The sequence below is a fragment of the Chiloscyllium plagiosum genome, unplaced genomic scaffold (genome assembly GCF_037043375.1).
Source record: "Chiloscyllium plagiosum isolate Xiang-an unplaced genomic scaffold, Cpla_swu_hap1 HiC_scaffold_15, whole genome shotgun sequence".
NCBI lineage: Eukaryota > Metazoa > Chordata > Chondrichthyes > Orectolobiformes > Hemiscylliidae > Chiloscyllium > Chiloscyllium plagiosum.
In genome coordinates this window covers 68,722,232-68,741,765 of record NW_028270153.1, presented here as the reverse complement: position 1 = coordinate 68,741,765, position 19,534 = coordinate 68,722,232, and the positions used below count along the sequence as shown (strand labels likewise).

The following is a 19,534-nucleotide window of genomic DNA, read 5'->3' as shown; positions in this document are numbered from 1 at the left end:
TAAGGTTTCAGGGTTGCAAGAAGGCACCAGTAAGCAAGCAAGAACACCAGGAGCATCCGGCCTAAGGTGGGTGAACTTGCAGCATGGGTCAGCACCTGGAATTTTGATGTTGTGGCCATTTTAGAGACATGGGTAGAGCAGGGACAGGAATGGTTATTGCAGGTTCCAGGGTTTGGAGGTTTCAGTAAGAACAGAGAAGATGGTAAAACAGGTGGGGGTGTGGCATTGTTAGTCGAGCATAGTATTACAGCTGCAGAAAGGACATTTGAGGACTCTTCTACTGAGGTAGTATGGACTGAGATTAGAAACCGGAAAGGAGAGGTCACTCTGTTGGGAGTTTTCTTTAGGCCTCCAAATAGTTCCAGAGATGTAGAGGAAAGGATAGCAACGATGATTCTCGATAGGAGAGAGAGTGACTGGATAGTTGTTACGGGGTACTTTAACTTTCCAAATATTGACTGGGAATACTATAGTTCAAGTATTTTAGATGGGTCAGTTTTTGTCCAATGTGTGCAGGAGGGTTTTCTGACAGTATGTAGACAGACCAACAAGGGGCAAGCCCACATTAGATTTGGTACTGGGTAATGAACCCGGCCAGATGTTAGATTTGAAGGTAAGTGAGCACTTTGGTAATAGTGACCACAATTCGGTTATGTTTACATTAGTGATGAAATGGGATAGGTATATACTGCAGGGCACAAGTTATAGCTCGGGGAAGGCAGTTACGATGCGATTAGGCAAGATTAAGGATGCATAGGATGGGGAAGGAAACTGCAGGGGATGGGCACAATAGAAATGTGGAGCTTATTCAAGGAACAGCTACTGTATATCCTTGATAAGTATGTACCTGTCAGACAGGGAGGAAGTTGTTGAACGCAGGAGCCATGGTTTACTAAGGAAGTTAAATCTCTTGTCAAGCGGAAGAAGAAAGCTTATGTTAGGATGAGATGTGAAAGCTCAGGGCAATTGCGAGTTACAGGATAGCCAAGGAATATCTAAAGAGAGAGCTAAGACCAGTGAGGAGGGGACATGAGACGTTGTTGGCGGATAGGATCAGGGAAAACTCTAAAGCTTTCTCAAGTATATAAGGGATAAAAGAATGACTAGAGTAAGATTAGGGCCAATCAAGGACAGTAGTGGAAAGTTGTGCGTGGAGTCCGAGGAGATAGGGGAAGCGCTAAATGAATGTTTTTCGTCAGTATTCACACTGGGAAAAGACAACATTGTCGAGGACAATACTGAGAAACAGGCTACTAGACTAGATAGGATTAAGGTTCACAAGGAGGAGGTGTTAGAAATTCTGGAAAATGTGAAAATAGATAAATCCCCTGGGTTGGATGGGATTTATCCTAGGATTCTCTGGGAAGCCAGGGAGGAGGTTGCCGAGCCTTTGGCTTTGATCTTTGTCGTCATTGTCTACAGGAATAGTGCCAGAAGACTGGAGGATAGCAAATGTTGTTCCCTTGTTCAAGAAGGGGGGAGTAGAGACAACCCTGATAATTATAGACCAGTGAGCCTTACTTCAGTTGTGAGTAAAGTGTTGGAAAAGATTATAAGAGAAATGATTTATAATCATCTCAGTAGGAATAAGTTGATTAGGGATAGTCAACAGGTTTTGTGAAGGGTAGGTCATGCCTCACAAACCTTATTGAGTTCTTTGAGAAGGTGATCAAACAGGTGGATGAGGGTAAAGCAAGGGTATATGGATTTCAGTAAGGCATTTGATAAGGTTCCCCACAGTCGGCTACTGCACAAAATACAGAGGCATGGGATTGAGGGCGATTTAGCGGTTTGGATCAGAAATTGGTTAGCTGAAAGAAGACAGAGGGTGGTGGTTGATGGGAAATATTCATGCTGGAGTTCAGTTACTCATGATGTCAAGCAAGGATCTGTTTTGGTACCACTGCTGTTTGTCATTTTTATAAATGACCTGAATGAGGGTGCAGAAGGATTGGTTAGTAAATTTGCAGTTGACATTAAGATCGGTAGAGTTGTGGATACTGCCGAAGGATGTTGTCGGTTACAGAGGGACAAAGCTTAGCTGCAGAGCTGGACTGAGAGGTGGCGAATGGAGTTTAATGCGTACAAGTGTGAGGTGATTCACTTTGGAAGGAGTACAGGAATTCAGAATACTGGGCGAAAGGTAAGAATTTTGGTAGTGTCGATGAGCAGAGAGATCTTAGTGTCCATGTACATAGATCACTCAAAGTTGCCACCTAGGTTGATAGGGCTGTTGAGAAGTTATGCCGTGTCTTAGCTTTTATTAGTAGAGGCATTGAGTTTCAGAACCATGAGGTCATGTTGCAGCTGAGGGACTTGAGGCTGTTTTCATTAGAGAGAAGAAGGTTGAGAGGTGACTTGATTGAGATATATATAGATAATCAGAGGGTTAGGTAGGGTGGATAGTGACAGCCTTTTTCCTCAGATGGTGATGGTTAGCACAAAGCTGCATAGCTTCAAATTGAGGGGTGATAAATATTGGATGGATGTCAGAGGTAGTTTCTTTACTCAGAAAGAAGTAGGAGTGTGGAACACTGCCTGCAACAGTAGTAGACTCACCAACATTAAGGGTATTTAAATGGTCATTTGATAGGCATATGGACAAGAATGGAATAGTCTATGTTAGATGGGCTTCAGATTGGTTTCACAGGTTAGCGCAACATGGAGCATCAAAGGGCCTGTACTGCGCTGTAATGTTCTGTGTTCTATTATCTGTCAGCCAGGGAACCCAAATTGGAGCTCTTAACCTAGTCCATTCGGGGAACTCATACTCTCTGTGATCCGCCTGACTGACCCTGTTACAATCACTATATCCCTCCCTCTGAGTCTGAGGACATAGGCCAATTCTTTTTCTTTGGTGTCTCCTCCGATGTGTTTTAGCACCAGGTCAGGTTCCTCCAACATGGCCTCTGATAAGAGTGGCATGTAACACACAATAGCTCACTTCTTGCACCTAGAGCGTCTTGGAAGAAATTCATTCTCTTATTCAGGTGGCAAAGGCGACACCCACTATGCCCATCTCTGATTCTGAGATATCTTCAATGCTAGACAGAGAGGAAGAAACCACAGGTTCTGAAACAGCCAGAAAGACTGCCAAGGAGCCAGACACATTTTGTTCCCACACTGTTTGCAAATATTTAGCTTTTATATGGTCGACATGCTTGTTCGGGACTGTTGCAACTGCTCAAACTTTATACTTCACTGGACCTGACCTTGCGTTGACACGTATTACCAATGTCGGGCAGTTCTACACCAAACTTTGTCCCCTGAAGTAAGCTGTCTCCCTGGCTTCGCGGAGTCTTGTGTCCGGCATTGGCATTCCTATTGATGCCCACCCCCCCCCCCCCCCCCCCCCCCCCCAAACACTAGGTTCGGAGAGATCAGATTTAACCTGGCGCTAAGACTTCTCCCTACCAGCAACTCGACTGGAGCGATCCCTGTAGTTGTATGAGGGTAGTTCTATAATCAAATAGGAATCACAACCGTTCGTACCTAATGAAGCTGTAGGCTGTTTCTTTAAATCTGACTTCAAAGTTTGGATTGCTCTTTCTGCCAGACCATTGGATGATGGATGGTATGGAGCAATCCTTGTATGTCTAACACCATTCAACTTTTAAGACATAACCAAATTATCTGCTGGTAAACAATGGTCCGTTACCTGTGACCAACACTCTGAGAGTCCATGTGTGGCCAAATATGCGTGTAGGTTTTGTATCATTGTCCCCACATTTAATGAGTGAACTCTATGCATGTTCAACCATTTTGAGTGAGGATCCACAGTAACTAAGGATATCGAGCCCATGAAAGGACTCAGCTCGACATGTAACTGAGTCCAGGGTTTACCCGGCCATTCTCACGAATGTGGGGTAGTTTTTGTCCCAATTGGCACCCTGGGCATTGCCCCACCAATGGGGTTATATCTGCATCCAATCCTGCCATAACTTCTCAGCAACATCTTCAGTTTGGAACTCCTAGATGACCCTGATGGAGTTCAGCCAGTGCCTTGCTGCGACCTTTACTTGGGACAGTCGCTATTGCTCCCTATAATAATGTGCCATCCTCTACAGTGATCTGGTCTCTTCAGGTCCAAAAATGTTTCAGTTCTGGTTGTGATGGCCCTTTAGCCTCGCCCGACACCAGCAGCTTTGAATTGTATTGAATTGAATTTATTGTCACGTATACTAAGGAACAGTGAAAAGCTTTATCTTGCAAGCAATACAGGAAGATCACAGAGTTAAGTAGCATAGATAGGTAAACAGTGGCAAAAACAATAACACGGGTACAGGCATATGGTAAGAGTTTGAGAGTCCATTCAGTATCCTAACAACAGTAGGGTAGAAACTGTTATGAAACCAGCTGGTGCTTGTGTTCAAGCTTCTGTATCTTCTCCCTGATGGTAGAGGTTGTAGAAAAACATTGCCAGGGTGGGATGGATCTTTGAGAATGCTGGCGGTCTCTCCTTGACAGTGGGCCTGGTAGGTAGATTCTATAGATGGGGGGGAGGTTTGGCCTTTGTGATTGTCCGGGCCAAATTCACGGCTCTCTGTAACCGTCTCTGATTTTGAATGGTACAGTTGCCATACCAGGTAGTGATACATCCAGACAGAATGCTGTCTATGGCGCACCTATAAAAGTTGGCAAGGGTATTCGCCGTCTAGCCAAATTTCTTCAGCTGCCTGAGGAAAAAGAGACGCTGTTAGGCCTTTGTAACCAGTGTGTCCACATGAAGAGTCCAAGATAACTTGTTGTGGTGATCACTCCCAAGAGCTTGGCACTCCACACGCGTTGCACCTCTGTATTGTTAATGTGTAGGGGGAACATGAGTAACATCCAGCCAAACGTCAATAATGAGTTACTTGCTTTTGCCGGCATTGAGAGCTAGGTTGTTCTCAGTGCACTATTTTTACATGTCTTCCACCCCCTGTCTGTAGTCTGTTTTGTCGCCATCTGAGATTTGATTGACTATGGTGGTGTCATCAGTGAACTTGTAAATGGCATTAGTCTGGCGAAGGATTGTGAAGGATGTCGGTTTTACATAAAAATCTTCTGTGCGAGGGATTGGGTATTTATCCAGCTGTGAAAATTATTATTTGTTTATTTAAAATTCCCAAAAATGCAAACCGACCCATCGGGCTTCATAGTCAGTGTGACCGTTGCTGCCCATTCCGCAAACTGGACTGGTTTAATATTCCTTTACTTTCCAGCCTTCTGATTTCTGCCTCTATTTTTGCCCATAAGGCAAGTGGCATTGGAGGGCCTTACAGAGTCATGGAATTATTTCCTGGTCAACATGCAAGGTGGCCTTAGCACCTTTGATAGTCCCTAGACCTTCCTGAAAAACTTCCGGTATTTAATTCGAACTCCACTCAGGCAGCCATTTTCTAACTGAAAAATGTTGAGCTAATCTGGGTGAGTCTTTCTCAACCAATTTCGCCACATCAAGCTTTGGCCAAGTCTTTTATTACAATTGTTGGCAACTGAACCAGTTGCTCCTCATAAGAAACCAGAATCAAAGTTGTGCATTTAATCTTTAAAGGTTCCCTTGTATAGATTAGAGTAAAAAAAACTGCAGATGCGAGAATCCAAAGTAGACAAACAGGAGGCTGGAAGAACACAGCAAGCCAGGCAGCATCAGGAAGTGGAGAAGTCAATGTTTCGGGTATTAATCCGCCTTCAGGACTAGATGTCGGGGTAGGGAGAGAGAGTAGCAGAATGGCGAGGTGGTGATAGGTGGACACAGGTGGTGGGTACGACCTGATTGAATCCAGTAGATGGAAGGAAAAGGAAGTGGTGGGGCTGGAAAGAGAGCCGGGAAATGGGTAAGGTATTTGATATTAGAGAACTCAATGTCAAGCCCTCTGGGCTGTCGGCTGCCCTGGTGAAAGATATGATTTTGTTTCTCTAATTTGCGGTCTGATTCACTGCAGCAATGGAGGAGTCAGAGAATGGACATGGAGTCATAGAGAAGTACAGCATGGAAACCGACCCTTCGGTCCAACTCGTCCATGCCAAAAAATTATCCTCACCTAACCCAGTCCCATTTGCCAGCACTTGGCCCATATCCCTCTAAAGTCTTCCTATTCATATACCCATCTAGATGCCTTTTAAATGCTGCAGTTATACCACCCTCCACCATTTTCTCTGGCAGCTATGCATGCACCACCCTCTGCATAAAAATGTTGCCTCTTGGGTCCCTTTTGTATATTTCCCCATTCGCCCTGAACCTATACCCTCTAGTTCTGGACTCCCCCACCCCAGGGAAATGACTTTGTCTACTTATCCTATCAATGCCCCTCAAGATTTTATAAACCTCTGTAATGTCACCCCTCAGCCTCTGACATTCCAGGGAAAGCAGCCCCAGCCTATTCAGCCTCTCCCAATAGCTCAAATCCTCCAACCCTGGCAACATCCTTGTAAATCTTTTCTGAACCCCTCAAGTTTCACAACATCCTTCTGATCAGAAGGAGACCAGAATTGCACGCAATATTCCAATAACCAATATCCTGTTCAACCGCAACATGACCTCCCAACTCCTGTACTTAATGCTCTGACCAATAAAGGAAAGCTTCACTATCCTATCTCTTTGCGAATCTACTTTCAAAGAACTATGAATTTGCACTGCAAGGTCTCTTTTTTTCAGCAATGCTCCCCAGGACCTTACCATTAAGTGTATAAGTTCTGCTCTGGTTTGCTTTTACGAAATGGAGCACCTCACATTTATCTAAATTATACTCCATTTGCCACTCCTCAGTTTATTGGCATTCTGGATAATCCAAGATGGAGGAAGTGGAAAAATTTGTGGCTGTAAGAGCTGCTCTTTTTTTCTTTGAGGTGTTTTAGGTGTTGGAGGTATATTCCTCGAATTCCACGAGCAGCAATTATTGTTTTTTTTATGCTGTTGCATTGTTTTGGAATTTTGGAGAAGAAAAAAGTCAAAATAATGGCACTTTTAAAAGAGAGAAGAACAGACAAAAGGCAGTGCAAGGGTCAATGAAGGAGAGAGAGAAAGGAACCTACACTGCTAACTGACACAACAGTGAATCTATGCAGTTACTGCCTTTGCTGTTTGAATTCATTTATCTCTGGGCATCAGAGTGCGTCTAGGAAAACTTAACAAGCAGCAAAATTCACAACTGATCTTTTAAGGAATATGTGTGGGAGAGCTCACAGCACAGGAACAGGGAAGTGCATAGTTTTAATGTGTAACCTTGCTGTAAGTCTACCGTAGTGAGTAGAGTGGGTTCTTTCTTGATGATCTATTTTGAAATCTGTCTCTTGACTAACCTACGAACCCTTCATTGTACTATCTTCCATGCACCCATCCAAGAGTTGCTTAAATGTCCCTAATGTATGTACCTGTACCACCACTGCCAGCAGTGTATCCCACACACCCACCACTCTCTGTGTAAAGAACCTAGCTCTGACATCTCCCCTAAACCTACCTTCATGTGGTTGGCATTGGTGTTCCTGTTGCCATTTCACCCTCCTCCCACCAGGTCTGGGAATATCAGGTTTAACCTGGTATGGATTTTTCTCCCCATCAGAAACTCTGCTGGAGCTGTCTGGGTAGTTGCATGAGGGGTAATCCTATAATCGAACAAGAACTAGGACAGTTTGGTATCGAGTGAAGCTGTAAGCTGTTTCTTTAAGCCTGCCTTCAAAGTTTGCACTATTCTTTCCATCAGACTATTGGACAACGAAGGGTCTAGAGCTATCTGAAAATGTTGAATGCAATTTGACTTTAGAAAATACTCAAAATCTCTGCTCATAAATGACATCCCATTGTCAGTGACCAATACTTCCATGAGTATCACGAACAATGCTCACAGCTTTTCAGTTATCATCCCTGAGTTAGCCGAATGAACTCTGTGCACATCCAATCACTGTGAATGAGTGTCCACAATGGCTAAGAGCATTGAGTCCATGAAAGGACCAGCATAGTCGCTGTGTAACCGTGTCCAGGGTTTTCCCTGTCATTCCTATGAATGTGGGGGGTGTTGCTGGTGTAAGTTTTGTCTTCGTTGACACTCTAGATACTGCCATACCAAATCAGCTATGTCAGTATCCAACGCTGGCCACCAGACATAACTTCTTGCTAACATTTTCATTTTGGAAACCCCTGAATGACACTGTTGGAGCTCAGCAGTAATTTTACTCAGGACGACCGTTCTTGCTCTCCAACGTTATATGTTGTCCTCTACAGTGATCAGGTCCAGAAAGGTTTTAATCCTGCTTGTGATGGCCCTTTTGTTTCCCCCATCACCAGGTGTTTTAGATTTGCCAGAACTGGATACTTTTGTATCCACAGTCTGATATTGTCAGCAGTGACTGGAAGGGTGTCTAGAAAGTTTAAAAACAGATTCTTCCACAGAGGCACATCGATGGTTTAACTGCCAGTGGGGAGGAGGCTGAAGGCGTCCTCATTTTCTAGTTCGCTTCCTGCTCAGTGTTCCAACTTGTAATTGTATGCACTGAGAGTAAAGGCCCACTACTTAATTTGACCAGAAGGTATGCGTGGCATGGCCTTGTCTTCTTTAAGTAGCCCTAGCCAGGTTTTGTGTTTTGTTACAGTTATGAATTTATGTTCATAGAAGTATTGGTGGAATTTTCTCACACCAAAGATGACCGTCAAACCTTCCTTCTCTATCTGGCGCATTTGTGTTCAGCATCAGCCAAAATCCTGGAAATATATACTATCAGGAGCCATCAGTGAGCCAACACTACTCAGATACCATACAGGAAGGCATCACATGTCAGCACCATATTTTGCTTGGGATCATTGTGGCCAACAATTTAGATGATGATTGCTGCTTTTTAACTTCCCTTAAGGCTGCAACTTGGCTACCCAACTATTTCCAAGGCTGACCTGTGTTACAATAGCAGGTGTAGAGGGGCCAGCATGGGGCCTGATTACATATTAATTTTCCATAATAATTTGCCAACCCAAGGAAGGACTGGTATAGATGTGGGAGCCGGGGCACTTTTGATCACCCTCACTGTCTTCCATCGGGTGTAACCTGGTCTTGTTGACTAGGTAGCCCAAGTAAGTCACTTGGAGTGCCTGGAACACCCATGTTTACCTTATTGCATCTCATTTTCCACTTGAAGATCCTGCAGCCTTCAAAATTCAATATTCAGTTCAATAATTTTCAAACCTTTAACACCTTCCTCTATGTCCTTGACACAAGTCCACACTGCAGGCCCTGTCATTGCACAGCCAATCTATATCATCTAATTACAGTCCCCACTATCAACTTTTCTTTCTCCCTAGCAATTATCTATCCCTTTATCTGCCTAACTGTCACACTCACTCATTTTCTCTCTCTCTCTCGCTCTCTCTCTCGACTCCATCTCCACTTATCCACTCCCTGCTTTTCCCCCACTGATGTCTTCAACATATATACCACCTTTTCCTAGCTACCATCAGTTCTGCGGAAGGATGGCTGGGTTCAGAATGTTAACTGTTTTCTCTCCTCAGATGCTGACAAACCTGCTGAGTTTTTCCAGCAATTTCTGTTTTTGTTTCAGATTTTCAGCATCTGTGGTACTTTCATACAATAAATAAACTACTTTGAGTGGAAAGTGACTTTTGTTATCAAATGTCCAGTTTTTCAAACATTGAAACCCAGTGATAAATGTATCACTGGATCATGGGGCTTAATTGAAACCAAGTCTCTGGGAAGTTCAAGATGGACAAGATGGCAATTAAGACATTAAACAAAAGTGGGATTTGCGTCATTTTCAGGAAGTGCTGTCAATGGCAGAGTGGTCTTCGCTCGCTCTACTCCTTTTTCTTATTTTCCACTGAAACTATCACAGAGGTTTTCCATCTGTTAATTTAGTGGGAAGTTCCAACACCAGATGATTTCACATGGTTTGTGCCTGTAATAGTCTCTCACATATGTTGTGTGTTCTTCAACTTTCAGAGTCTGAGTAATCAACCATGTTGTGATGTCGGATCGTTAGAGCTGGAACATAACGATAGTTTGCTTTTTGGTGAAGACCAGTCAAAAGTACAGGTTGGTATTAGAAAGAGGCTTTTTTTTCAGCCCCAGTGCTAGGTGGGACCAATAGTGGTGGTTGTACATTGATGATGATTCCAATGTGTCTAATAAATGTGAAATGTTACCACCTACCCCAACCCTGATGATGGGGACACAACAGAACAACACTTGTCTAATATAACAAAGGGGTCACAGTGAAGCAGAAAATTTTAATTGACCCATTTCTTTCTCCTGCTCCTCAACACTGTAAATAATCTAATGTAATCTAAACACAATTAAAGGAAAGAAATGTCAGAGACTTGGACTGTTGTAGGCTTGTGTTCTCCAATATATATATATATATATATATATAAAAGTCTCTTAACAGTTGATCACACCGTCTGTCTATGTTCCTTTGCTGCATGATTTCTCCTTCTAGAAGCTATGCGGCTAGAAAAAAGTGCAAACTCTTAACAGGCTTTGCCAGTTTGCTGCATTCTGTTTCATTTTGGTCCAGATGGACAGTCATTTCAGGGTAAGGTAAATTTTGTGGTGGAAATGCAAAAAAATGAATACGGTATGAGAAAGAAGTCAGGAACTGATATGGGAATCTAGAATATTGCAATATGAAATACAGAGGAGACTATTCAACCCATCATGTCCATGCAAACTCTAGTCTCTTTACAGCTGCACTTTATTTTCTGCAGCTGCTTTTAGGCAGGACAAATAATTAATTCACCATTCTGTCGCTGGGGGAGTCCAAACCTTGTGGGTATGGGTTTAAGGTGAGAGGGGAAAGATTTAAAAGGGACCTATTGGGCAACTTTATCACGCAGGGGTTGGTGCGTATATGGAACAATCTGCTAGAGGAAGGGGTAGAGGCCGGTACAATAATAACATTTAAAAGGCATCTGGATGGTTTTATGAATAAAAAGGGTTTAGAGGGACAGGGGCCAAATGCAGGCAATTGGAATTACTTTATTTTAGGATATCTAGTCGGCATGGACGGGTTAGACCAAAGGATCTGCTTCTGTGCTGTATAACTCGATGACGTGGAAGTAGCTGCGCCCATTGTACAATATCTGAGCAATGCAAACTGACTAGAGATCCCGTAAACAGTTCACAACCACAGAAGTGATCTTCTGTACTTCTACATTTGAAAGCAGCAGCAACATTCTGAATGTTCCAGAGATGCAAATTTGATGAGTGGTGAACCTGAACCATCTAAAAATAAACAAAAATGTACAACTTCCACGTGGAATTAATTTCTGTTCACGACTGTATAAGGTAGGAGTGTTTGCCTTGTATGTCATCAAAGTGTATTCATAGGTAAGAAGGTGAATTTGGAATGACACTACACAACAGCGCACAGTAAATGCAAGGATTGTTTTTCCTGGAACATCATGCTTTGGACAAAGAAAATTGATGAACTGAAGGTTGTTTTAAATGCTCAACAGTCCTTTTCTAAACCTGCAACAAAAGTAAAACCTGCACTGAAGTATTATTTTACATTCCCCATCTTCTCCCAAAACACAAGAAGTCATTCATAGATGGTTGTGATTTAAAAAAAACACAACGATTGTAGCAAGTAACTCTGTTTATTCAAAGACTTAAAAGTACAAATAATATGATGCTTCTGCACTACAGTGACTGAACGTTGATTAATCAGGCACCATCCTTCGCTGACATTGTTCCAGTGGTTCAATTGGATGATTAAGATCCTCTTACATTAAGGAAAGGTGGAGAAATGAGCATGCTAGTATTCCTCCCAGTACCAATGTCACTAGAAGCAAGCCCGAAATTGATCTATGCTCAGTACCTACCTCTAGTTACAGGATTGGATCAATATATTTCCATGAATTAAAGTGGTGGTGTCTACAGCTTAACTTTACTTTTTGTATCTCTTTTGCTTTTATAAGTCCAATTATGGGCAGTTTATAGGGATGTTTTCTTTCCCCTTTTCAGGATATTATTCCACAACCGTTGCTGGACCAGTACCTGTCAATGACAGATCCTTCCCGAGCTCAAACTGTTGACACTGAAATTACAAAGCACTGTGCATACAGTCTGCCAGGTGTGGCTCTTACCCTTGGCAGACAGAACTGGCACTGTTTAAAGAATACCTATGAAACACTGGCTTCTGATGTACAAGTGAGTGACTATATGAACCAGTTGGTTTAAGCTGATACTAATAATGCATGATTTTAAAAATGTGGAATCGTCTTTTTTTTCTCAATTATCGAAAATAATGAGATGCTGTCATATTCTACCTTTTATTGTTATTATTTCTTGGGCTCAGTGTGTCGCTGGCTAGGCCAATATTTATTACTTATCCCTAATTATTCAGAAGGCAGTTAAGAGTCAACCACATTGCTGTGGGTCTGGAATCACATGTAGACCAGACCCAGTAAGGGTGGCAGTTTCCTTCCCTAAAGAACAAGAGTGAAACAAATGCATTTTTACAACAATTGACATTGGATTCAAGGTGATCATTAGACTTGTAATTTCAGATTTTTTTTTTTAATACAAAATCCATCATCTACTGTGGCAGGTTTTGAAACTGGGTTTACCACAGAACATTATCCTGGGTCTCTGAATTAACATACCAGCGAAAATACAATGAGGCCATTGCCGCCTCTTTTTCAATCTTAGCTGATTATATCAAGTAGTGCTTGGATGTGTGACGATGCTGTGACTTTAAGAATTTATTTTCTCCTGGTTTTATTTGAAGCGAGGTTGTAAGCAAAGGCTACCAGAACTACTCAAGAAAGTAGCGTGGGACACTTCAGGTTTTTGTTTTAAACAGCCAGCGCTCTCAGATCCAAATTTCTGGGTTTTGATTTTTTTTCAGTAGCATCAGAAGCTATTAAGGTCTCAACAAAGCTGGAAGCTTAAGTGAATGTTACCTGGCGGGTAGTCCATCTGAATTTTCTCTTAATGTTTTTTCCCCCTGATGGGAGAACTACATGTGAGAATCTGTGTCTGACCTTTCCTTTTTGCCAAGAGATTAGGTTAGATTAGATTAGATTATATTACTTACAGTGTGGAAACCGGCCCTTCGGCCCAACAAGTCCACACCGCCCCGCCGAAGCGCAACCCACCCATACCCCTGCATTTACCCCTTACCTAACACTATGGGCAATTTAGCATGGCCAATTCACCTGACCTGCACATCTTTGGACTGTGGGAGGAGACCCACGCAGACACGGGGAGAACATGCAAACTCCACACAGTCCGTCGCCTGAGGCGGGAATTGAACCCGGGTCTCTGGCGCTGTGAGGCAGCAGTGCTAACCACTGTGCCACCGTGCTGCCCATAAACACCGTGTGTTTATGGTTGTCACTATATTGGAACAGTTAATTAGTAATAGTTACTGTATTTATTATTCTTTGAAGTTTCCAATAGAGTTAAGTTATTCTAAATTCCTCTTTCTTTGGTTGTAATTTAACTACTGTTGTAGGTCTTACAGCCCGGCTCAGACCCTTTCAGTCCAACCAGTCCATGCCGAACGTAATCCCAAGTGAGACTAGTCCCACCTGCCTGTTTCTGGCCCATATCCCTGGCCTTTCCTATTCATGTACTTATCCAAACATCTTTTTAAACGTTGTAATTGTACCCATATCCACCACTTCCTCAGGAGGTCCATTCCACACGTGAACCGCCCTCTGTGCAAAACCTTTGCCCCGCGTGTCTTTTTTTTTAAAAAATCTCTTTCCTCTAACCTTAAAAATGTGCCTCTTAGTCTTGAAACTCCTCCATGCTAGGGAAAGGAAAACTACCATTAACTATACCCATATCCTTAATTATTTTATAAACTTCTATAAGGTCGCCTTTCAATGTTTAAATGTAGTAAATTGCTTTTTGCTTAACATCGAGTAGCTGCATCTGGAACAGATACTTCACATTTGCCTTTAAAAAATAAGAAAAAGTTAGGGTATAGGCTACCTTCTTAAAATATTTTGAAGGGGGCTGGCCTGATCCATAACAGGCACTGCCTTTTTTATTTGGCTTAAAATATAGCTGATCTCTAAAGAAGGAAACCATATTCGCCAACATTTGTTTCTTCACAATTGTTGCTGTGCTTTATGGAACATTATTGAGCTTCCAAAGATCCTTGTGTGATGGTCATTGAATGCTGTACACAGATGATAACTGATCTTTCTTTCACTTCATTTGTAGATTTCCTGTAGCCAGTATGAGATTGCAAGTCCCTCATTGACCATGTTAAAAATCACACAACGTTAGGTTGTAGTCCAACAGGTTTATTTGAATGTACAAGCTTTCAGAGCACTGCTCCTTCATCAAGCACTGCATTTCTTTCTTACTTAATTTGCTGACATGGGCAAAGAAAGAAAGATTACATAAGACCATAAGAAACAGGAACAGGAGTATTCTGTTTGACCCCTCGGGCCTGCACCACCATTCAGTAGGATCATGGCTTTTCCAGCATTTCTCATGTCCACTTTCCAGCATTTTCCCCTTAGAATCTTGATCAGTTAGGGAATCCAGAATTGTCTATCTCGGCCTTAAATATACACGAGGACTCTGCCCCCACAGTGTTCTGTGGCAAAGTGTTCTAAGGGTTTTAACCCTCAAAGAATCCTTATCACATTCTTAAATTGGCACCCCTTTATTCTGAGACTATGCCCACAAATCCTACACTCCCCAATGAGAGGAAAAGTTCTCTCAGCACTTATCTCACAAAACCCCTTAAAAATGCTATATGTTTCAATGAGATTACCTCTCATTCTTTTAAACTTCAGTGAGTTTAAATCTGTTTAGACTTTGATCATAAGGCATACTGGGGATCATCCTTGTGAACCTTCTCTAAACTGCAGCAAATGAAATGAAATCTTTCCTTAAATGAAGGGATCAAACCTCTTGGGAAATGCACTTTTATAAGGAATCATTCCATATGATTCCCAGCAAAACTATGTTGCACTGTTCCATGATTTCAGCTTCTCTGCAGCAGTCGTGTGCCTGAAATGTTCTGGTTTTACGGGTAGAGTCTGCAGTTTTTTGTGTTCCATTTTTCTATTATTCTAGAGTGCATCTTTCAGTTCCTGAAGTAGCTTGTTTTTCTGACTTTTTTGTAAAACTTATTCATGGGATGTGGGTGTCACTGTGATTGGGCAGCATTTGTTGCCCATTCCTATTTACCTTTGAAGGGGATGGTGAGCTGCATTTAATTTGCTGTAGGTGGACCCACAGTGCCGTTAGAGAGGGAATTCTAGGATTTTGACCAGTGATACTGAAGGAAAAGTTATTATATTTCTCAGAGTAGTAAGTGACTTAAAGGGGAGCTTGCAGCTGGTGGTGATCCCATGTATCTCCTGACCTTGTCCTCCCCGATAGTAGTAGTCTTGGTCTTGGAAGGTCTGTCTTAGTCACTTTATTGAGTTATTGCAGTGCATTTTGTAGATGATGTGCACTGCTGATGCTGAGCCTTGGAGGTATAATGTTTGAGGATGTAGTGCCACTCAAATGGGCTGCTTTGTTCTGGATGCCATCAAGCTTCTTGAGTGTTGGAGCTGTATTCATCCAGGCAAGTGTGGAATATCACATAACACTCCTGACTCATGCTTTGTAGATGGTGGTCAGGCTTTGGGAATCAGGAGGGAAGTTACTTGCTGCAGGATTCCTAGCCTTATAGTCACCTGGTCTTATAGTCACAGCATTTATGTGCCTAGACCAGTTTCTGGTCAATGGTGATGTTCAGGATGTTGATAGTAAGGGGTTCAGTGACAATAATGTCATTGAATGTCAAGGAATTGTTACGTCATCGGGATAAACCCTCCTGCTTAATTTAAACTTGCGACCCGAACGGGATAAATCCTATAAGTTCGAGAGGCCAAGACCTAGTTAAAATAAAAGTAACAACTTTATTTCTTAAGATATAACAGAGAATAAATTACTTTTAACTATTTACAACCCCTTTCTTAAACCTATTTTTTACTTTCCCTTCTATAACATTAGTCCGATAAAACCCCAATTAAGATTTACCAAACTTCAAATTTCGAAACCAGCAGCTGTCAAATTTTCTCTTTGTATCTTCTATTCTTCTTTAGGGATTTCTGTTCCACAGGTCACTGACCGATAAAGATACCTTTTAAGAGACCTATTTTTCGGGCAGTCTGTACATGCTGGTAACTTGGCAATTCTCCCTCAACTGTTTAATTTTTCCTGGTCTTATACCCCAAAATATCAGATTGTTTCATTGGGTTTTAATTTTGTCATTATACTAAATTCAAACTTGATTGAAGGTTGGTATTTTGGGATATAATTTAAAGTGGTCGAATTCAAATTTGTTTTGTCATCTCCAGGCAACCCAGCTGCACGGTGGGCGGCACGGTGGCACAGTGGTTAGCACTGCTGCCTCACAGCGCCAGAGACCCGGGTTCAATTCCCGACTCAGGCGACTGACTGTGTGGAGTTTGCACGTTCTCCCCGTGTCTGCGTGGGTTTCCTCCGGGTGCTCCGGTTTCCTCCCACAGTCCAAAGATGTGCAGGTTAGGTGAATTGGCCATGCTAAATTGCCCTTAGTGTTAGGTAATAAGGGGTAAATGTAGGGGTATGGGTGGGTTGCGCTTCGGCGGGTCGGTGTGGACTTGTTGGGCCGAAGGGCCTGTTTCCACACTGTAAGTAATCTAATCTAATCTAATCTAGCTGTTTGACCAAATGTTACATTGTTACCTTGTTCACAGCACTTAGTGTTGTATCAGGTAGTTCTGCTAGCTTTTAATTCTCTTAAAGGTACAGTATCCCTTACACTTTCATAACAGAGTGATGATTAACTTCTTTCTTGTTGTAGATGGTCATTGTCCATCTACTTGTGTAATATGAATGTTACTAGCAACGTATCAATCCAGAGCTGGATATTGTCCAGGTCTTGCTGCATTTGGGCATGAACTAATTCCTTATTTAAGAAGTCACAAATAGTGCTGAATATTGTGCAATCATCAGCAAATGTGCCCACCTCTGACCATATGACGAAAAGAAAGTCATTGATGATGCAGCTGAAGATGGTTGGGCCAAGGATACAACCCTAAGGTCCTGGCGTACTGAACCTTTCCTCATCCCAAGATTCAGCCTCACGAACCTTCTCTGAACTGCTTCAAATATCCCTTCTCCAATAATTATGCTGTTCCAAAACTAGTGGGCATAGGTTTAAGGTAAGAGGAGAAAGATTTAAGAGGGTCCTGGGGGACAGTGTTTTCACAGAGGGTGGTGTATGTATGGAATAAGCTGCCAGAGGAGGTGGTAGAAGCTGGTACAATTGCAACATTTAAAAAGATGGGCACATGAATAGGAAGGGTTTAGAGGGATATCAGCCAAAGGTTGGCAAATGGGACTAGATTAATTTTGAATATCTGATCGGCATGAATGAGTTGGCCCAGAGTGTCTGTTTCCTTACTGTACTCTATGGTTGCTGAAATAGTGCACAGTATTCTAGCTATGATCTTATTAATGCCCTGTGCAATTGCAGCAAGACTTTGCCTACTTTTTATATTCCATTTCCTTTGCAATAGGACTTAGGAGCAGGATTAACAGTATTAAAATACACTTTTCAAGGATTCTTTAAGAATTTGGAAATAATTTGAATTATCTGTGCAAAAGAGACAACCTGAATTTATACAGCACCTTTTAGAACTGAGTGACATTCAAAAGCACTTTTCAATAATCACAATATATTGTCATAAGTAATTTCTGTTGAAAATATAGGGAATATGACAAGTACACAAAGGATAACTAGGGAAAGAGTAGGATGCATTAAGGAGAACAGTGGTAATTTGTCCTTGGAGCCAGAGGACATAGGTTGGGTACTAAATTACTATTTTGTGTTGGTGTTCACCAATGAGAGGGATTGGTTGTAGAAGTCAGAGAGAAGGGCTGTGATATACTTAAGGAAATTCATGTTGGCAGAGAGGCGGTTCTTGAACAGAATGGCGGGTTTTAAAGTAGATAAATATCCAGGGCCAGATGAAATGCATCCCAGACTTTTGAGTGGGATAAAAAAGGGAATAGCAGGGCTGCTGGCAATTTTTCAGTTTCTGTCTGGCCACAGGAGAGGTGCTGAAGGACAGCCAATGTGGTACCATTCAAGAAACAAGGAAAAGATAAACCAGGAAACTACAGGCCAGTCAGTCTAACCTCAGCGCTAGAAAACTATTGGAAGCAATACTGAGACACAGAATGAATCTGCATTTGGAGAGAGACAAGAAGTGTCAGCATGGTTTTGTATGGGGAGGTCATGGCTAACCAATTTGCTTTGAATTTCTCAAAGAGGGGAGCAAATGTGTCAATGAGGACATTGCATTTCACGTAGTCTACTTGGACTTCAGCAAGGCTAATAGGATCCAGAATTGACTGAGAAACAGGAAGGAGGTTGATGGTCTGGGGTTGTTTTTGTGATTGGAAGCTATGTCCAGTGGCATTCCAAGAGATCAGTGGCGGGCCCCTTGCTGTTTGTGGTTTACATAAATGATTTATTTAGACATGAATATAGGAGAGCTGATCAGTACATTTGCTAATGATATGAAAATTGTAAATAGTGAAGAGGCTATCCTTAGATTACTGGGGAATAGAGATGGGCTAATTGGTGGCAAATGGAATTCAATCTGGATAAGTGTGAGGTTGTGCATTTGGGCAAGACATACTAGGAAGGGAATGCACGATGAACGGTAGGACCTTCTGAAACACCGAGGATTAGAGGGACCTTGATTTGTATATCCGCCAGTCCCTTAAGATAGCAAGGCAGGTAGATAAAGTGAAGAAGACATATGGGATACTTGCCTTTATTGGCCGAGGCATAGAGTTTAAGAATAGGGAGGTTATGCTGAAACTGTATAAAATGTTGGTTAAGGCACAGCTAGAGTATTGTGGATTCCAGAACTGGACACATGATAGGAGGAATGTGAAGCACTGGAGAGAGCGTAGAGGAGATTTACCAGGATTTTACCTGGGCATGGAGAATTAGAATTATGAAGGGGGACTGGATAGACAGGATTGTTTTCCTTAGACTGAGGGGTAGCATGGTTGTGAACAAACTTTAAGGGGTATAGACAGGATAGATGGAAAGAACCATTTTCCCTTGGTGGAGGGGAATGATCAAGGGACATCGATTTTAGATAAGGGATCAGTGCTGGGTCCACTTCTGTTTGTCATTTACATAAATGATTTAGATGAGAATATAGAAAGCATGGTTAGTAGGTGTGCAGATGGCACCAAAATTGGTGATATAGTGGACATTGACAAAGATTATCTCTAAGATTGTGATGTGGAGATGCCAGTTCAGGCTGGACAAAATCAGAAATCTCACAACACCAGGTTATCGTCCAACAGATTTATTTGAAATCACAAGCTTTCAGAGCACTAGTCCTTCATTAGGTGAAGTGACTGTTGGAGTATAACCAGGTGTTGTGTGTCTTTAACTATGATTACAACGAGATCTTGATCAATTGGGTCAATGGGTTGAAGAGTGGAAAATGAAGTTTAATTTGGATAATTTCAAGGTATTATAATTTGGTAAAACAAACAAAGACAAGACGTTT

General features: G+C 42.1%; 1 protein-coding gene across 2 annotated transcripts in view; it reads left to right on the top strand.

The window, feature by feature from the left end:
• The window catches only part of ppp4r1l (protein phosphatase 4, regulatory subunit 1-like), a 150,391-nt gene that overhangs the window by 97,680 nt on the left and 33,177 nt on the right, over nucleotides 1–19,534 (top strand). For both annotated transcript variants that reach the window (XR_006314608.2, XM_043710084.2), the window contains exons 13-14: nucleotides 9,927–10,019; nucleotides 11,949–12,134. Coding sequence is in view for 1 of the 2 variants with exons in the window: in XM_043710084.2 (XP_043566019.2) it covers nucleotides 9,927–10,019; nucleotides 11,949–12,134 (279 nt within the window). In the remaining variant the exon portion in view is untranslated. The remainder of the gene's footprint in view (nucleotides 1–9,926; nucleotides 10,020–11,948; nucleotides 12,135–19,534) is intronic.